Source organism: Micromesistius poutassou, assembly GCF_964030765.1.
Source record: "Micromesistius poutassou genome assembly, chromosome: 10".
Taxonomy (NCBI): domain Eukaryota; kingdom Metazoa; phylum Chordata; class Actinopteri; order Gadiformes; family Gadidae; genus Micromesistius; species Micromesistius poutassou.
This window is the reverse complement of record NC_140280.1, coordinates 5,228,072-5,241,719: the sequence shown is the minus strand read 5'-3', so window position 1 is coordinate 5,241,719 and position 13,648 is coordinate 5,228,072. Positions and strand designations below refer to the sequence as shown.

Sequence of the window (13,648 nt, the reverse complement as noted above, 5' to 3'; positions counted from 1 at the left end):
GCCGTCTCCGGAGCACCCATCTCTCGCTGCCCGGACACCGGGGAGCACAGCTCTCAAGATGGCCCTCTGCACCCAGCCTTCCCCTGCCCCCCCGCTCTGTGTGGTTATTTACTCTCAGAGACCAAGGGGCCGGATCAGCTCGTTGGGTGGCAGGGAGCCAAGCTAACCTGATATCACCCCGACAAACAATAACCGGGCTCCTCTATATATAGACACGGACTTCAGTGTTCAAACCCTCGGTTGTTATTCATGTTTGCCGTGATTACCTGACGCACAGAAACATATTCCTCAGAAGCTGACGGGCTCCAAAGACACGTCCTGCTCCGCTCCAGAATTAGACTTCTTGTCTTTCTCTCTCTATGGTTTCCAAGATAAATCTTTGGGTTGTTTGTTTGTTGTAGAAAATTAGAGATCTGAAAATAGCTTCGAAGCCAGACTGTTGCTTTGTTCCATGAACCCGCTTCCCCCACTTACATAACGCTGATCAGAACTCACTGGTGTCTTTGTTGAACCGGGTTAGTCCACCTCTTCCATAGGGGCTATAGGGGGTCTGCTTAGCATAAGCTCTTAGACCTAATTCTTGGCACCTTTACAGATTAGAATCCCTCCTTTTAAGACGTCAGTCCTCATGGATTAGCTCCTCTTGCTGCTGTAAATGTATTAAGGTTTCTTAGTCATTTCAATATTCCCCCACACCCACGCTAAACTTCAAGAGCATCAAGTGGTGAACCTAAACCATTATATAACAAAAATGATAAGGAAAATAGGAAGAGGACTGGAATGCATACTAATGAAGACATAGCGATATAGTGATGAATTCATTCCTTACTTTGACGTATTCCTTCAGTCGTCTGTAGTCAGAAGCGTGACCTAGCGTCCCGTCGGGCCGGTCCCCGGTCCTCGTGAGCATCCTGCTCTGTCCGGGGATGGAGACATGAAGTCCACTCACAGACGGCTCTCACTGTGGAGACAGAGCGAGGAGAGCATCTCAGTCTGCACTCTATTAGGGATAATCTAATATCAAACTATTGGATGATCCTACTATTACTTGGATCGACCGAGACACCGTCTACTATACCTCCAGTGGTGATGGTCGTGACAAGCCGTTTCCAAATCGACCCGTTTGTGACATCACACGTGGCAGTGTCCACCCAGATAGGCCTAGGTCTGTAGGCCTGTAGGTCTTTAGGCCTGTAGGTCTGTAGGTCTGTAATTCTGTAGGTCTGTTGGCCTGTAGGTCTGTAGGTCTGAAGGTCTGTAGGCCTGTAGGTCTGTAGGTCTGAAGGTCTGTAGGCCTGTAGGTCTGTAGGTCTGAAGGTCTGTAGGCCTGTAGGTCTGTAGGTCCATTGGGTAGGTCTGTAGGCCTGTAGGTCTGTAGGTCCATTGGGTAGGTCTGTAGGCCTGTAGGTCTGTAGGTCTTTAGGCCTATAGGTCTGTAGGCCTGTAGGTCTTTAGTTCTGTAGACCTGTAGGCCTGTAGGGGATGCTACTTTGGGCTGGGTTGTGGACTCACCATGTGGTAATATTGAGGCCCTTTAAATAGTCTTTTCATTCCCATCAGATCAGGAGCTCTGCTCCCTTTATGCTACAGAGTCAGTAATTAACTGGCGGTGGAGGACACATCCATCTCAAAGCAATCCCAGTGAGGACAGAGAGCACATATAGGCTAACAAGCTCTCTCTGGACCGCTGCCCGCTGTAAACCCCATCATAAAGCATCCTTCATAAAACAGTGACAGGTGGTCTGTGTGGAGGTCATCCGTCCATACGGCCCCAAGGGGCCCTCAGGGGCCCTCATACAATCCTTTAGTCAATGAAGCTGGAGTCCGAGGGATCTTTGCTCGCTCATTTGCCTCCCCAGACTCGTGATCAGGGGAGAAATACCTTCTTGGGGCGGTCAAAGATTAATTTAGCCTTTTTTTGTACCGATTGAATATCTGGCGTTTCTAATACTGCTGGGTGTGCTCTCTATCTGACTCCCATCCCACTTGTAGTGGAGATGAGTCATTCTGCCATGTATCAGTGTTGTGGTTGGGTGGCTTTACGTGGCTATAATTAGCCGCAGTGTACAGAGATGTAATCCATCATACTACGCGACCACGAGTACATCACCCTGCTGCCAATATCCACTGTGAGCTGGTGATTAAACAACGGCTCATTACGAGGCGTTAACGATTCTGTTGTCATGTGGCACGGTCAAAGGGCTACACTACAAACCCCTCAAAGGCTGATAATCGCAGGCCCTCTCGAGGCAGCCGGCCGTGTGACCACGCGACCTGGAGGCTGCGGTGGATCAGAGCCGAGGACCACAGCTGCAGGCGGCGAACACGGCCGCCGCCGAGGTGCCTTCCATCGTCATCATCATCATCACGCTGAAACTGGGTCACATGTAAAACCGTCCCCCTGACCCCCCCTCCCCCCCCCCCCCCCACTACCACCACAGGCGCCGCTGAGACCCGCGCCATGAGCCTGTGGTCGCCTGGCGCTCTGCACGGACACGCCCACCTCGCCATGGGTCGGTATCCACCCCCCCCTTCCCCCACACACCTTGGTACCGGTGTGGTCCCGTGATCTGACGTCCGTGATGTCACATCCTGTCCCCACCCCCCACCCCCCCCCCCCCACCCCGCTAAACTGATGTGGTTGTGAAGTGTTCTCGTGTCCCCAACCCCCTTCAACCAATCAGTGTTTGACCCTGAGAGACAGATTCTATTGGTTCCTCCTCCTCGTTAAAGGGCTGCTACCCCCCCTGGTCTACCCTGTGGTGACATCACAAGTGGGAATGACCCTCAGGTATATATAAATATATATATAAATATATATATGGCCGAAGGTGGCTCTTGAAATGGGGTGGTCGAATAGGAGTCCTTTAAACCCAATAAGAATCTGTGTGTCGCTGATACACATCTACATGACCTCTGGAATGTGAACAGAAGGTTTATAGTGTAGAGGAAAGGGTGTTGGATAGTTTTTTTTTGCACAACAAACTCAAGCATACTGCCACTGGGCTATAGTGTAGTTAATATTGACTTTGTGTATCATTAATAACGTCAGCCCTGCCTGCTCTGGAAGATTGGATTATCATTCGGGAGAACTTTGACCAACCCAATCGGCAGTCAGACATGCCATGTGCATTATAAGATATACATGTATAAGTATAATATGTATAAGTTGATATAATTGATTGGGGATATTTGGGCCAGTGAAAGAAGCAAAGGAAATGCTGCTTTGATCATGGGATGTGTGTGTCAGTGTATTTGGTTGATCTCTCTTGCTAGAAGGTCACCAAACATGAAGGGATGCTTTTTCAATCCCAAATGCCTCTCAAAAATATGAATGACTATTCATTATTTTTACGCTTGGTAAATTCTGATAAGACCGGGGTGTTACAGCCTGGATATCAAATGCAAATGCTTTGAATAATTGTGCAAACACACACACACACACACACACGCACACGCACACGCACACGCATACACGCACGTGCAAGTGCATGCACACACGCACACACACAGGCATAACCCATTTAAATGATTTAGAATGACCTAATTAGCTATTACCCTGAGAGCTGACTTTGTGTTAATACTTGAGTGTTAAACATGAGGAAGCAGTTTGTGGAAGCAGTCCAACTGAGTGCAGTGCTGGTCTTGTTTCCTGGTATTTGCTGTTGGATAGTAAAACGTCTGCATGAGTTTGTTACTATGTGTACCGTATTACAATTTTATTTCGTTTTAAGCAGAAATAATAATTGAAGTGACCTTCCTAACCACACATTTGTTTATGAGGAAGCACCTTTAATAACACACAGTGTATTAGGAGTGTCTTCAACAAATGTACGAAGATATCCATGCTGCGCATCCTCAAGCGATGCTCAACCTCCCAGACGTGTTCACCTCTAAATATTTCACATCTTCTTGAAAATAACATAACTGCTGGTCCTAACTGTATCTTTCTTCTTCTTCTGCTCCCTATCTCACCACCACCCTCCTCCTGCTCCTCCAACTCCTTCTAATCTTCCTCTTCCTCTCTCCCGCGCCTTCTTCTCCACCTCCTTCTCCCTCCTTGTCCTCGCCCACATCCTGCTCCTCCTCATCCTTCCTCCTCTTGTTGCTCCACCTCCTCTAGCTTCCCCCAGTGCCAGATGCCTCCCCTCCCTCTCGACGAGCGCATAGTTCTCCTCCAGCGCCCCAAGAACCTCTCTCACTGCGAGGTGCCCTCCCCCCCGCCACGCGGCCTCCCCCGCTACCCCTCGCGGCCCCCGCCGCCGCTGCCGCCGTCCTGCGTCAACGGCAAGCTCTTCCATGCGTCCTCCTGCCTGCAGCCTCCCCACCTGTCCCCGTACTCCTGCGGCTCCCTGAGCGTGGGATGCGATCGCCGGCCGTCCCGCGGGCCCCCGCTGCAGCCCGACCCCCCCGTGGTGCTGGTGTCGTCGTCGCCGTTTGTGACCGCCTCGGCCGATCCCCCCGTGGTGTTCGCCGGCTACGACCCTAGCCATCGCCACAGCAACGGCACGGTGACCCTGGGGCCCCGGCTGCCCTCGCACACGCACGCCATCGACATCAAGGTGTCCCTGGAGGCAGGCGCCGGACGAGGCGAGGGTCACGCCCCGAGGCGCGGCGGGAGTCTCAAAGGAGGCAAGGGCGGGAAGCGCGTCTCGCTGCACCTGAGCCACGAGCAGCGCGGCCAGCACCACGACCACGACCACGGCGGCGGCGGCGGTCTGCAGTTCGTCCCGGCCGCGTCGCAGCAGCACAAACCCCGGAGGGAGAGGGAGAAACCCAACGGCGCGCCGGGATTCCTCCCCACGGGCGACCGCGATACGCCGTCTAGCGGGAGCAGGAGGAGCAACAAACTGGGCACGGCCCAGCAGGACCCCAGCAGCCTGCTGCCGGGCCTGCAGCTCCCCCCCGCCCTGCCCCATGCCTCTGTCCTGAACCCCAGCTACCCCGCCTCCCCCCCGCCTCCCCTCAACCCCCTCTCCCACGGGCCCTCCTCCTCCTTCCGCTCGGCCCCCGCGGGCCGGGACCAGCGCCAGCGCCCCCGGCCCCCCGCCCTCCATGGTCTCCCCCTCTCCCCCGGCTCCTCGGGCGTGGGGGGCTTCCCCAGCCCTGACCACACCTGCACCATAGACCTCTCCTACCCCTTCAACTGCGGCTGCTGGGAGCTGGTGCGGCGCAAGGGCTTCGGCCGGGGCTGCCAGGGGGGAGGCGGGGGCGGGGGCGGCGGGAGTCCGTCGTCCTCCTTCTCCTGCGTCCAGACGGCGGCGGGGGGCCGAGCGGGGGGCCGGGCGGGGGCCGGCGGCGGTGGCGGCGGTGGCGGTGGCGGCGGCGGCGGCGGCGAGGCTGGCCGGGCCATGGGCCTGAGGGGCCTGGGGGGCTGCCTCTCCTCCAACACCTCCTCCTCCAACAGCACGGCGTCCGACCGCCGGCCCCGCCTCCTCAGGCCGCTGGCGTGCGTGTCGTGCTCCTCCGGGGCGGGGCCTCTGGAGAGCCCCGCCCTGCTCCGCAAGCGGCTGGTGGGCGGGTGCCTGCCCTGCGCCCCCTCCGCCCCGCTGCGCGCCCTGCACAGCTGCGTGACGGGCTGCGACCCCAAGGCCAGCCAGACGGCCAGCTCCTCCTGCAGCTACTGCAGCAGCGACCCCATCGTGGTGACCTTCAACCCCCGCCGGAGCACGCCCCCGGGGAGGGGGGCGGCGGCCCACCCCCAGGCCGGCGTCTTCCCCCAGTCGGACGACGACGACTACAGCGTGCGCACCATCTGGCCTGAGGAGCTGGCCAGGAAGATGAGCCACGCCCACGGCGCCCCGGGGGGGGGGGGGGCCCGCCGCGGGGCCCGGGGCCGGGAAGCCGTCCTGCCTGAGCCGCGGGGGCCAGAACGGCGCCGCCCGGGGCGGGGGCATGGCCCTGCTGGACTGCCAGAACCTACGGGAGTTCAGCCACGCCCCCCTGACCGACCACGCCGGCCGGCGGCGCCTGTGGCAGGGCAAGATGGCCGCCCTGGACTTCATGGGCGTGTCCTCGGGCGCGGAGGACGGGCGCAGCTCGCTGAAGAGGCTGCTGAACCACGAGGGGGACGCGGCCGGGGGGGCGGGGGACGTGGGGGAGTACGACGACATGCTGTACCGCCCGCACTCGCCCTCGCCGCCGCAGTCCCCCGTCTCGTTCTCCCCGCCGCAGTCCAACCCGGGGACCCTCATCCTCAAGCCCCGCCCCCGGCAGAGGGAGCGGGAGAGGGAGGGGGGGCGGTCGCTGCCCACCGCCCAGTCGCTGCACCTGGTCCTGGACTCCCTGAACCGCGACCAGGACGAGGAGAACCGCCGCCGTAAGACACTCGCCGCGCATCACCACCTCTGGCTCCGCTCGGTCACTCCGAGTCCCCTTCAGAGTTCTCTTTATGTCCTCGTTCATAGTTTCATAACTAGGATACACCCAGTGAAAAAACAACATGAGCAAAATATAGAGGCGTGTCTTTATCTTCTAATGGAACGTTCTCCTATTCATTTAAAGTTCCAGACGCATAACCCAGACTAAGACCACGACCACGACCACGACTGGTTCCAGGACATCAATCCCATATTCTCTCTCTGTTTCCCTCTGTGGTCGTCTGGTCTTTTCCCACAGTGCACCTCTCCCTCCCGCTGTCCTCCTCGCTGCCCGCCTCCCTGTCCGACGAGGGCGCCCTGACGCCGGACGCCGAGAACGCCGTCATCAGCGCCATCCTGCCCTTCCTGTTCCTAGGCAACGAGCGGGACGCCGAGGACCTGGACCTGCTGCTGCGCCTCAACGTGGGCTTCGTGGTCAACGTGACCACGCACCTGCCGCTGTACCACCTGACCACCGGCCTGGTGCGCTACAAGCGGCTGCCCGCCACCGACAACAGCAAGCAGAACCTGCAGCAGTACTTCGAGGAGGTGTTTGAGTTCATCGGTAGGCCCCCCGTGTCGCAGTGCGGCCCCGCTTGTTCATTCAGGAGTGCCTTTAGCCGCCGCGCGCTGACGTCAGGCCCAGGTCGTTAGCGGGGTTGGGGCGTCGGCCCAGCATGCAGATAGGGATACTGCGGACAGATGAGCATCTGACCTCCAGACTCTCCTTATTACCCGTTCTTACGATGTTGCTTCAGGGTCGATTATCCAGATAATCAGACTTCAATTATCCACGCTTCTATCGCCGCCCTCCGTTCAGACACTTCCATCCCTCCTATTCAGCCCCCGCCCGCCCGATGGTCAGACATGAGGACTGCAGTCAGACATGGGGACTATGGTGGTCAGACATGAGGACTATGGTGGTCAGACATGAGGGCTATGGTCAGACATTGGGACTATGGTGGTCAGACATGGGGACTATGGACAGACATGGAGACTATGGACAGACATGGGGACTATGGTCAGACATGAGGACTATGGTCAGACATGAGGACTATGGTCAGACATGGGGACTATGGTCACAGGGCCGTACAGGTCCACACCGACTCCTCCTTGCGAGACTCGGTGAGACAGGATAACAAACCGACCGGATCAAGCAATGGTAGAGACAGAAGTTGTGTTTCTCTGATCCTCTCAGGATCACTGAGGACAACCCTGACCCTTAAGAGGAGGGTCAGGGTCCAGGCTGAACAGTCCCCGAGTCGTCTTTTAAGAAGTGATGCAGAGTGTGTTCTGTCTGTCTCACAGAGGAGTGATGCAGAGTGTGTTCTGTCTCACAGAGGAGTGATGCAGAGTGTGTTCTGTCTGTCTCACAGAGGAGTGATGCAGAGTGTGATCTGTCTCACAGAGGAGTGATACAGAGTGTGTTCTGTGTCTCACAGAGGAGTGATGCAGAGTGTGTTTGTCTGTCTCACAGAGGAGTGATGCAGAGTGTCATCTGTCTCACAGAGGAGTGATACAGAGTGTGTTCTGTGTCTCACAGAGGAGTGATGCAGAGTGTGTTTGTCTGTCTCACAGAGGAGTGATGCAGAGTGTCATCTGTCTCACTGAGGAGTGATACAGAGTGTGTTCTGTGTCTCACAGAGTGATGCAGAGTGTGTTCTGTCTCACAGAGGAGTGATACAGAGTGTGTTCTGTCTCACAGAGGAGTGATACAGAGTGTGTTCTGTCCCACAGAGGAGTGATACAGAGTGTGTTCTGTGTCTCACAGAGGAGTGATACAGAGTGTGTTCTGTCTCACAGAGGAGTGATGCAGAGTGTGTTTGTCTGTCTCACAGAGGAGTGATGCAGAGTGTGTTCTGTGTCTCACAGAGGAGTGATGCAGAGTGTGTTCTGTCTGTCTCACAGAGGAGTGATGCAGAGTGTGTTTGTCTCTCTCACAGAGGAGGCCCACCAGATGGGGAAGGGGGTTCTGGTCCACTGCCAGGCGGGAGTGTCCCGCTCCGCCACCGTGGTCATCGCCTACCTCATGAAGCACACGCTCATGACCATGACCGACGCCTACAAGTACGTCCGCGGGCGCCGGCCCGTCGTCTCGCCCAACCTCAACTTCATGGGCCAGCTGCTGGAGTTCGAGCGTGACCTCAACTCTGGGGTCACGCCCCGAATCCTCACCCCGAAACTCAGCGGCCTGGAGACCCAGGTGTGAGAGGGGTGGGGGGGGGGGGATGAGGGAGAGAGAGCCGAGGGAAGGGGGAGGGAGAGAGTGGGGAGAAGAGAGATATAGAGAGAATGAAAAGGAGGGAAAGAGGGGAGTATCAGGGAGGGAGAGGGAGACAGGGGAGAGTGTCTGTCCGCTGGAGTGAGAGCTGAGCGTTTATCTCCATCCCGTGGGCAGAGGACGAGGATGTGAGGCTGAACCACGTGGCTGGAGGTTCAGCCAGCTGCTGCTGTGTTCAACATACTGCACTTTTACTACTGAGGACCGGATGGAGGATTCGCGTCTTCCGATTGGTCCGTCAGGACGGCTACATCAGAGTTCGCTGCATCGAGGTTGACGTTTAACAGAAAAGGCCTGTTCAGCTGTTGTATATCTTATCTTTTATTTATTATCCGAAGACTCTTCCGTTTTTTTTCTAATATTGTGCATTGACAGCGAATATAGAAATATAGCGATTCACTGCTGAAGCTCGACAGAAACACATGCATGGAAAATAAGACGACGGACTTCTGATGGTCGGACATTAGTCTTGTGCTTCCCTGCTCCCTACGTTCGCTCGATTGATCACTTGCTCGTTTGTTTGTTTAACAAAGTAAGAGCACACACATGACAGAACACAGATGGGGGGGGGGGGGGGGGGGGGCGATGCACATTGTAGCAACAGAGAGCCGTCGCTAAGCACCTTCCATGCATTCTTTATTTCTTTAGAACCCTCCTCTGATACTTGATGATTTAGTTTCACTGTTGTACCCCTGGGACCACAGATCAGAAACATCCCACTAGTGATGTGAGTGATGACTCAGCCAGGTTCAGACCAGTCGCTTCCAGAAGGGGAGTTGGCTGGGTTAGTGTTAGCTTTCCGTTAGCCGACTCCATCGCCTTCAGAGTTACAGTAGCCTAGCTCCTCTTCATGGGAGGGGAGCCATTTTTAATTACTTTCCAAAGATTTCCAGTGTGTTCTGAATACTCGCTTATTAAAAGCGGGACAACCATATTGTTTGTCTACAAACATACAGATAATTCTGTCTGAGGAGGGTAACCTGTCAGTTCTATGATCAGCTGCTTCTGTCTGAGGAGGGTAACCTGTCAGTTCTATGATCAGCTGCTTCTGTCTGGTCGTCTACTCTCACCTGTCAGTGAGGCATCACAGCTAGCCTAAGAATAACAGCGCTGAAAATAGTACAAATTATCAGTGTGCTTCAAACCTCCACACGTCTTTGTTTGTTCTCATGTCAAAATGAACCTACGGAACGTCGTTCATTATAAATTTATATACGTGATAATCAGAAACAGAAGGTGGAGATTTACATTCCTGTTGTCCAAATGTTCACCTCGTATTGATGAATGAAAACTAGTAATCCCCAGTCCAGGGCCGAGGAGGCCGTTTAGGAACAGATGTGTACAGAAATTATTACATTCATTTGACCACTTTTGTATCTCCTTATCAATCTTACTGAATCATTAATTTTATGATTTACCAAAGGCTTTACAGATTATTTCTTAAAATGTTATATTGTTCTTCCTTTGAAGGTGAGTGAAACTGATAAAACTGACAAAGTTATAAAGTTAAGAGGAGAACGCTGAAAATAAATTGTTCAAACCAAACTAGACCCAGTGCACAACCAAAAGAAGCGCCAGGCCTTCCGCCCGCCACCTCAGTATTCTTCCAGTATCTTCCCCCTGCCACAGACCTCTCCCCAATACTAGGGACCTCTCCCTAAAACTACTAATACCTAATACTACTATACTCCCTAATACTAGGGACCTCTCCCTAAAACTACTAATACCTAATACTACTATACTCCCTAACACTAGGGACCTTTTCCTAGTACTAGAGACCTCTCCCTAACACTAGGGACCTCTCTCTAACACTAGGGACCTCTCTCTAACACTAGGGACCTCTCTCTAACACTAGGGACCTCTCCCTAACACTAGGGACCTCTCTCTAACACTAGGGACCTCTCTCTGACACTAGGGACCTCTCCCTGACACTAGGGACCTCTCTCTGATACTAGGGACCCCTCCCTAACACTAGGGACCTCTCCCTAACACTAGGGACCTCTCTCTGACACTAGGGACCTCTCCCTAAGACTAGGGACCTCTCCCTAACACTAGGGACCCCTCCCTAACACTAGGGACCTCTCTCTGATACTAGGGACCTCTCTCTGATACTAGGGACCTCTCCCTAACACTAGGGACCTCTCCCTAAGACTAGGGACCTCTCCCTAACACTAGGGACCCCTCCCTAACACTAGGGACCTCTCTCTGATACTAGGGACCTCTCTCTAATACTAGGGACCTCTCCCTAAGACTAGGGACCTCTCTCTGATACTAGGGACCTCTCTCTGATACTAGGGACCTCTCTCTGATACTAGGGACCTCTCCCTAACACTAGGGACCCCTCCCTAACACTAGGGACCTCTCTCTGATACTAGGGACCTCTCTCTGATACTAGGGACCTCTCCCTAACACTAGGGACCTCTCCCTAATACTATGCACTTACTACAGACCCCCCGACCCCCAGTGGAGCCCCCTTACTGTGAAACCCTCCCCGTGGATCCTTGACCGCGTGGTGACGGTGTGTGATCATGATCGTGATTACTGTGCATCGCCTCTTCCCAGACCTGTTAGCATCGTGTGCCAGACGCAGAAGCCCTGCGTGCACATGCATGGACATGAATTTCATAATGACTTTCGTAGCCCAAGATGGTGGATTCAGGGAAAGACAGTGTTGTTCAAATATTTCTCCACAAGTCAAACAAACTTCAAAACGTGAATCTCTGTACGTACTAAATGTTACTAGAAGGGCATTTTACTTCACATCACTTACTCTTAACTAATGAAAAGGCAAATGTATGCCCTTCATCCAGTGTGTTTTCATGTGAGCTGATAATCAATTCAACACCATTAGCACGATGGATGTGGGGGATTGCGTGGCACATGTAGTCTATCTCTGACATGCTCACTACGTTTGAAGCGCTTGACCATAACTGTGATTGACCTCACTCCTTGTGATTATCTTCTCATCTCTCAACAGAAAAAACGAAAGCTGCACTGACAGGTGTTTTTCTTCTGAAGGATTTAGGTTGCTGGTGAGGCGAGTGTGAATCAGAGAGTGATCAGGGGAGGAGTGAGGAGGGGAGGAGTGAGGAGGGGACAGCACTAAGTTAGACCTGTAAGAGAACGGGTTTGATGGATAAAGTTTGATTAGAAAACCCCCAAAATACATTCTGGTCATTGAGAGACGGTCTTCAATAGCCTTGAGACTGTGATAGAGGCTAATCAGAGCAGCGCAGTGCAGCCCATCACCCACGTAATAGCACCCTGCTGGTGTCAAACCAGTGAAGTGCATCCTCTGTAGCTACAATGGGAACGGGCCAGTCAGCCGTAGAGTAGCTTAGACCTCAACACTTTAAGGCTGATTCTGTGTATCAGCCCTATTCATAGTCTAACGTGCACAAAGCCTTTGAATAGGTCCACTCATACTACCCGCAGGAGGAGTGAGCTTCATGCTGCTTGAATTACAAGAGAACTGTTGAGATGTCTGGGACCCGATGCAGCGTCAGTGTTTGATTTGAACGGCCATGCAGAGCTAGAAGACTTGTACGTTTAGCCCGTTTATCGTAGTTTAACGGTAAAGTCAGTAGCCTGTCGCCCAAAATTAGAATAAACCTTTGAAATTGAAAAACTTCCAAAACCAAAACATGCCTTTAGTTGAGCAGTGTAGCGACCTCTGACCCGGGGTGTGACCCTCTCCTGGGGTCAGGGTCAGGGTTCAGTCCGGCAGTCCTTTCAGGGTGCCATGTACCATGTTTGCAATCGACTCAATATTTTTCTACTTTTGTTTAGTTGCAGGTTTGCATGTGGGCCGAAATCTGTTGATGTGTGTTTGCAATTTCTATTTAATTTTTTTATGAATTCGTAAGAATGGCTTCCTGCTGGAGAGGCTGACCTGCTGGTGAGACCAAAGTGGTGTTAGTGGTGTTTCACCACGCAGAATCAGAATCAATGTGTTCCTACTGGACCTCAAACCTCCTGCCCAGGCCGTATGCCCGTTGTAATGTGTTTTATCATTCAACCCAACATGCTGTTCTCCCTCCAGACTGCAGAGCTCAGACCTCACGGTTCTTCTGATGCGGTCGTTCCTCATTGGTTCTTTTATGCAAACCTCATATGCAAAAGATAAGCTCCTCCTTTAAACCGCAGACTCTAGACTGGCCCAGACGGGAGCTGAGATCTCAGAGGCTGGTGGAAAGTGGATTGTGACCGATTCTGTACCACGATAAGGAAAATATACAAATGAGCATTTGTATTTTAATTCCGACTGTCTTATGTTGAACTAAAGCGGTGGTGGGGAAGAGTAGTGCTGCTGGACGACCACTTGAGGAGCGAGGGGAGTTCCTTTGTACTGGCTCGTGTTTCAAACATTGTATTACTGTGCATTGTGTTATGGTGTGGGCCGTTATTGTTCCTTTGAGTACCTTATCTCCTCTTACATTGTGTCATTTCCTGCCCAAAAGAAAAAAATGTTTGGAAATAGAAAATGAGAAGAACCTCTGCAATTGCTAAACGGAGGACGCTGGTACTCATAAGTGATCATAATTGACATCCTACTGGAACCCCCTAACCCTGAACCTAACCCTAACCCCTAACCCTGACCCCTAAATCTGAACCTAACCCTAACCCCAACCCCTAACCCCTAACCCTGACCCTAACCCAGACCTTAACCCCTAACCCTAATGGCCCCCTAACCCTAACCCAAGTGATCATTGTTGACATCCTACTGGAGCCCCCTAACCCTGACACTAACCCTAACCCCTAACCGTGACCCTGACCCCAAACCATAACCCTGAACCATAACTCTCATTGTTGACATCCTACTGGAGCCCCCTGAACCTAACCCTAACCCCTAACCCTAACCCCGACCCTACTGGAGCCCCCTAATCCTAACCCCTATCCTTAACCCTAACTCTGACCCCTAACCCCTAACCCTAACCCTTACCCTCACTACTCAGCCACACAGAAATAAGAGATATTTTCATATTGTCATGAATCTTCCTTCTCTCCA

At 53.4% G+C, this 13,648-nt stretch overlaps 1 protein-coding gene across 1 annotated transcript; it reads left to right on the top strand.

Moving 5' to 3' along the window:
- Positions 1-4,139: 4,139 nt before the first annotated feature.
- On the top strand, positions 4,140-8,568 carry LOC311353874 (uncharacterized protein; the record flags this gene model as incomplete). The annotated part of the gene is given in 6 exon segments (XM_084473676.1): positions 4,140-4,925; positions 5,028-5,273; positions 5,319-5,792; positions 5,794-6,319; positions 6,619-6,924; positions 8,303-8,568. Coding segments are annotated over 6 exon segments (2,604 nt in total).
- Positions 8,569-13,648: the final 5,080 nt, after the last annotated feature.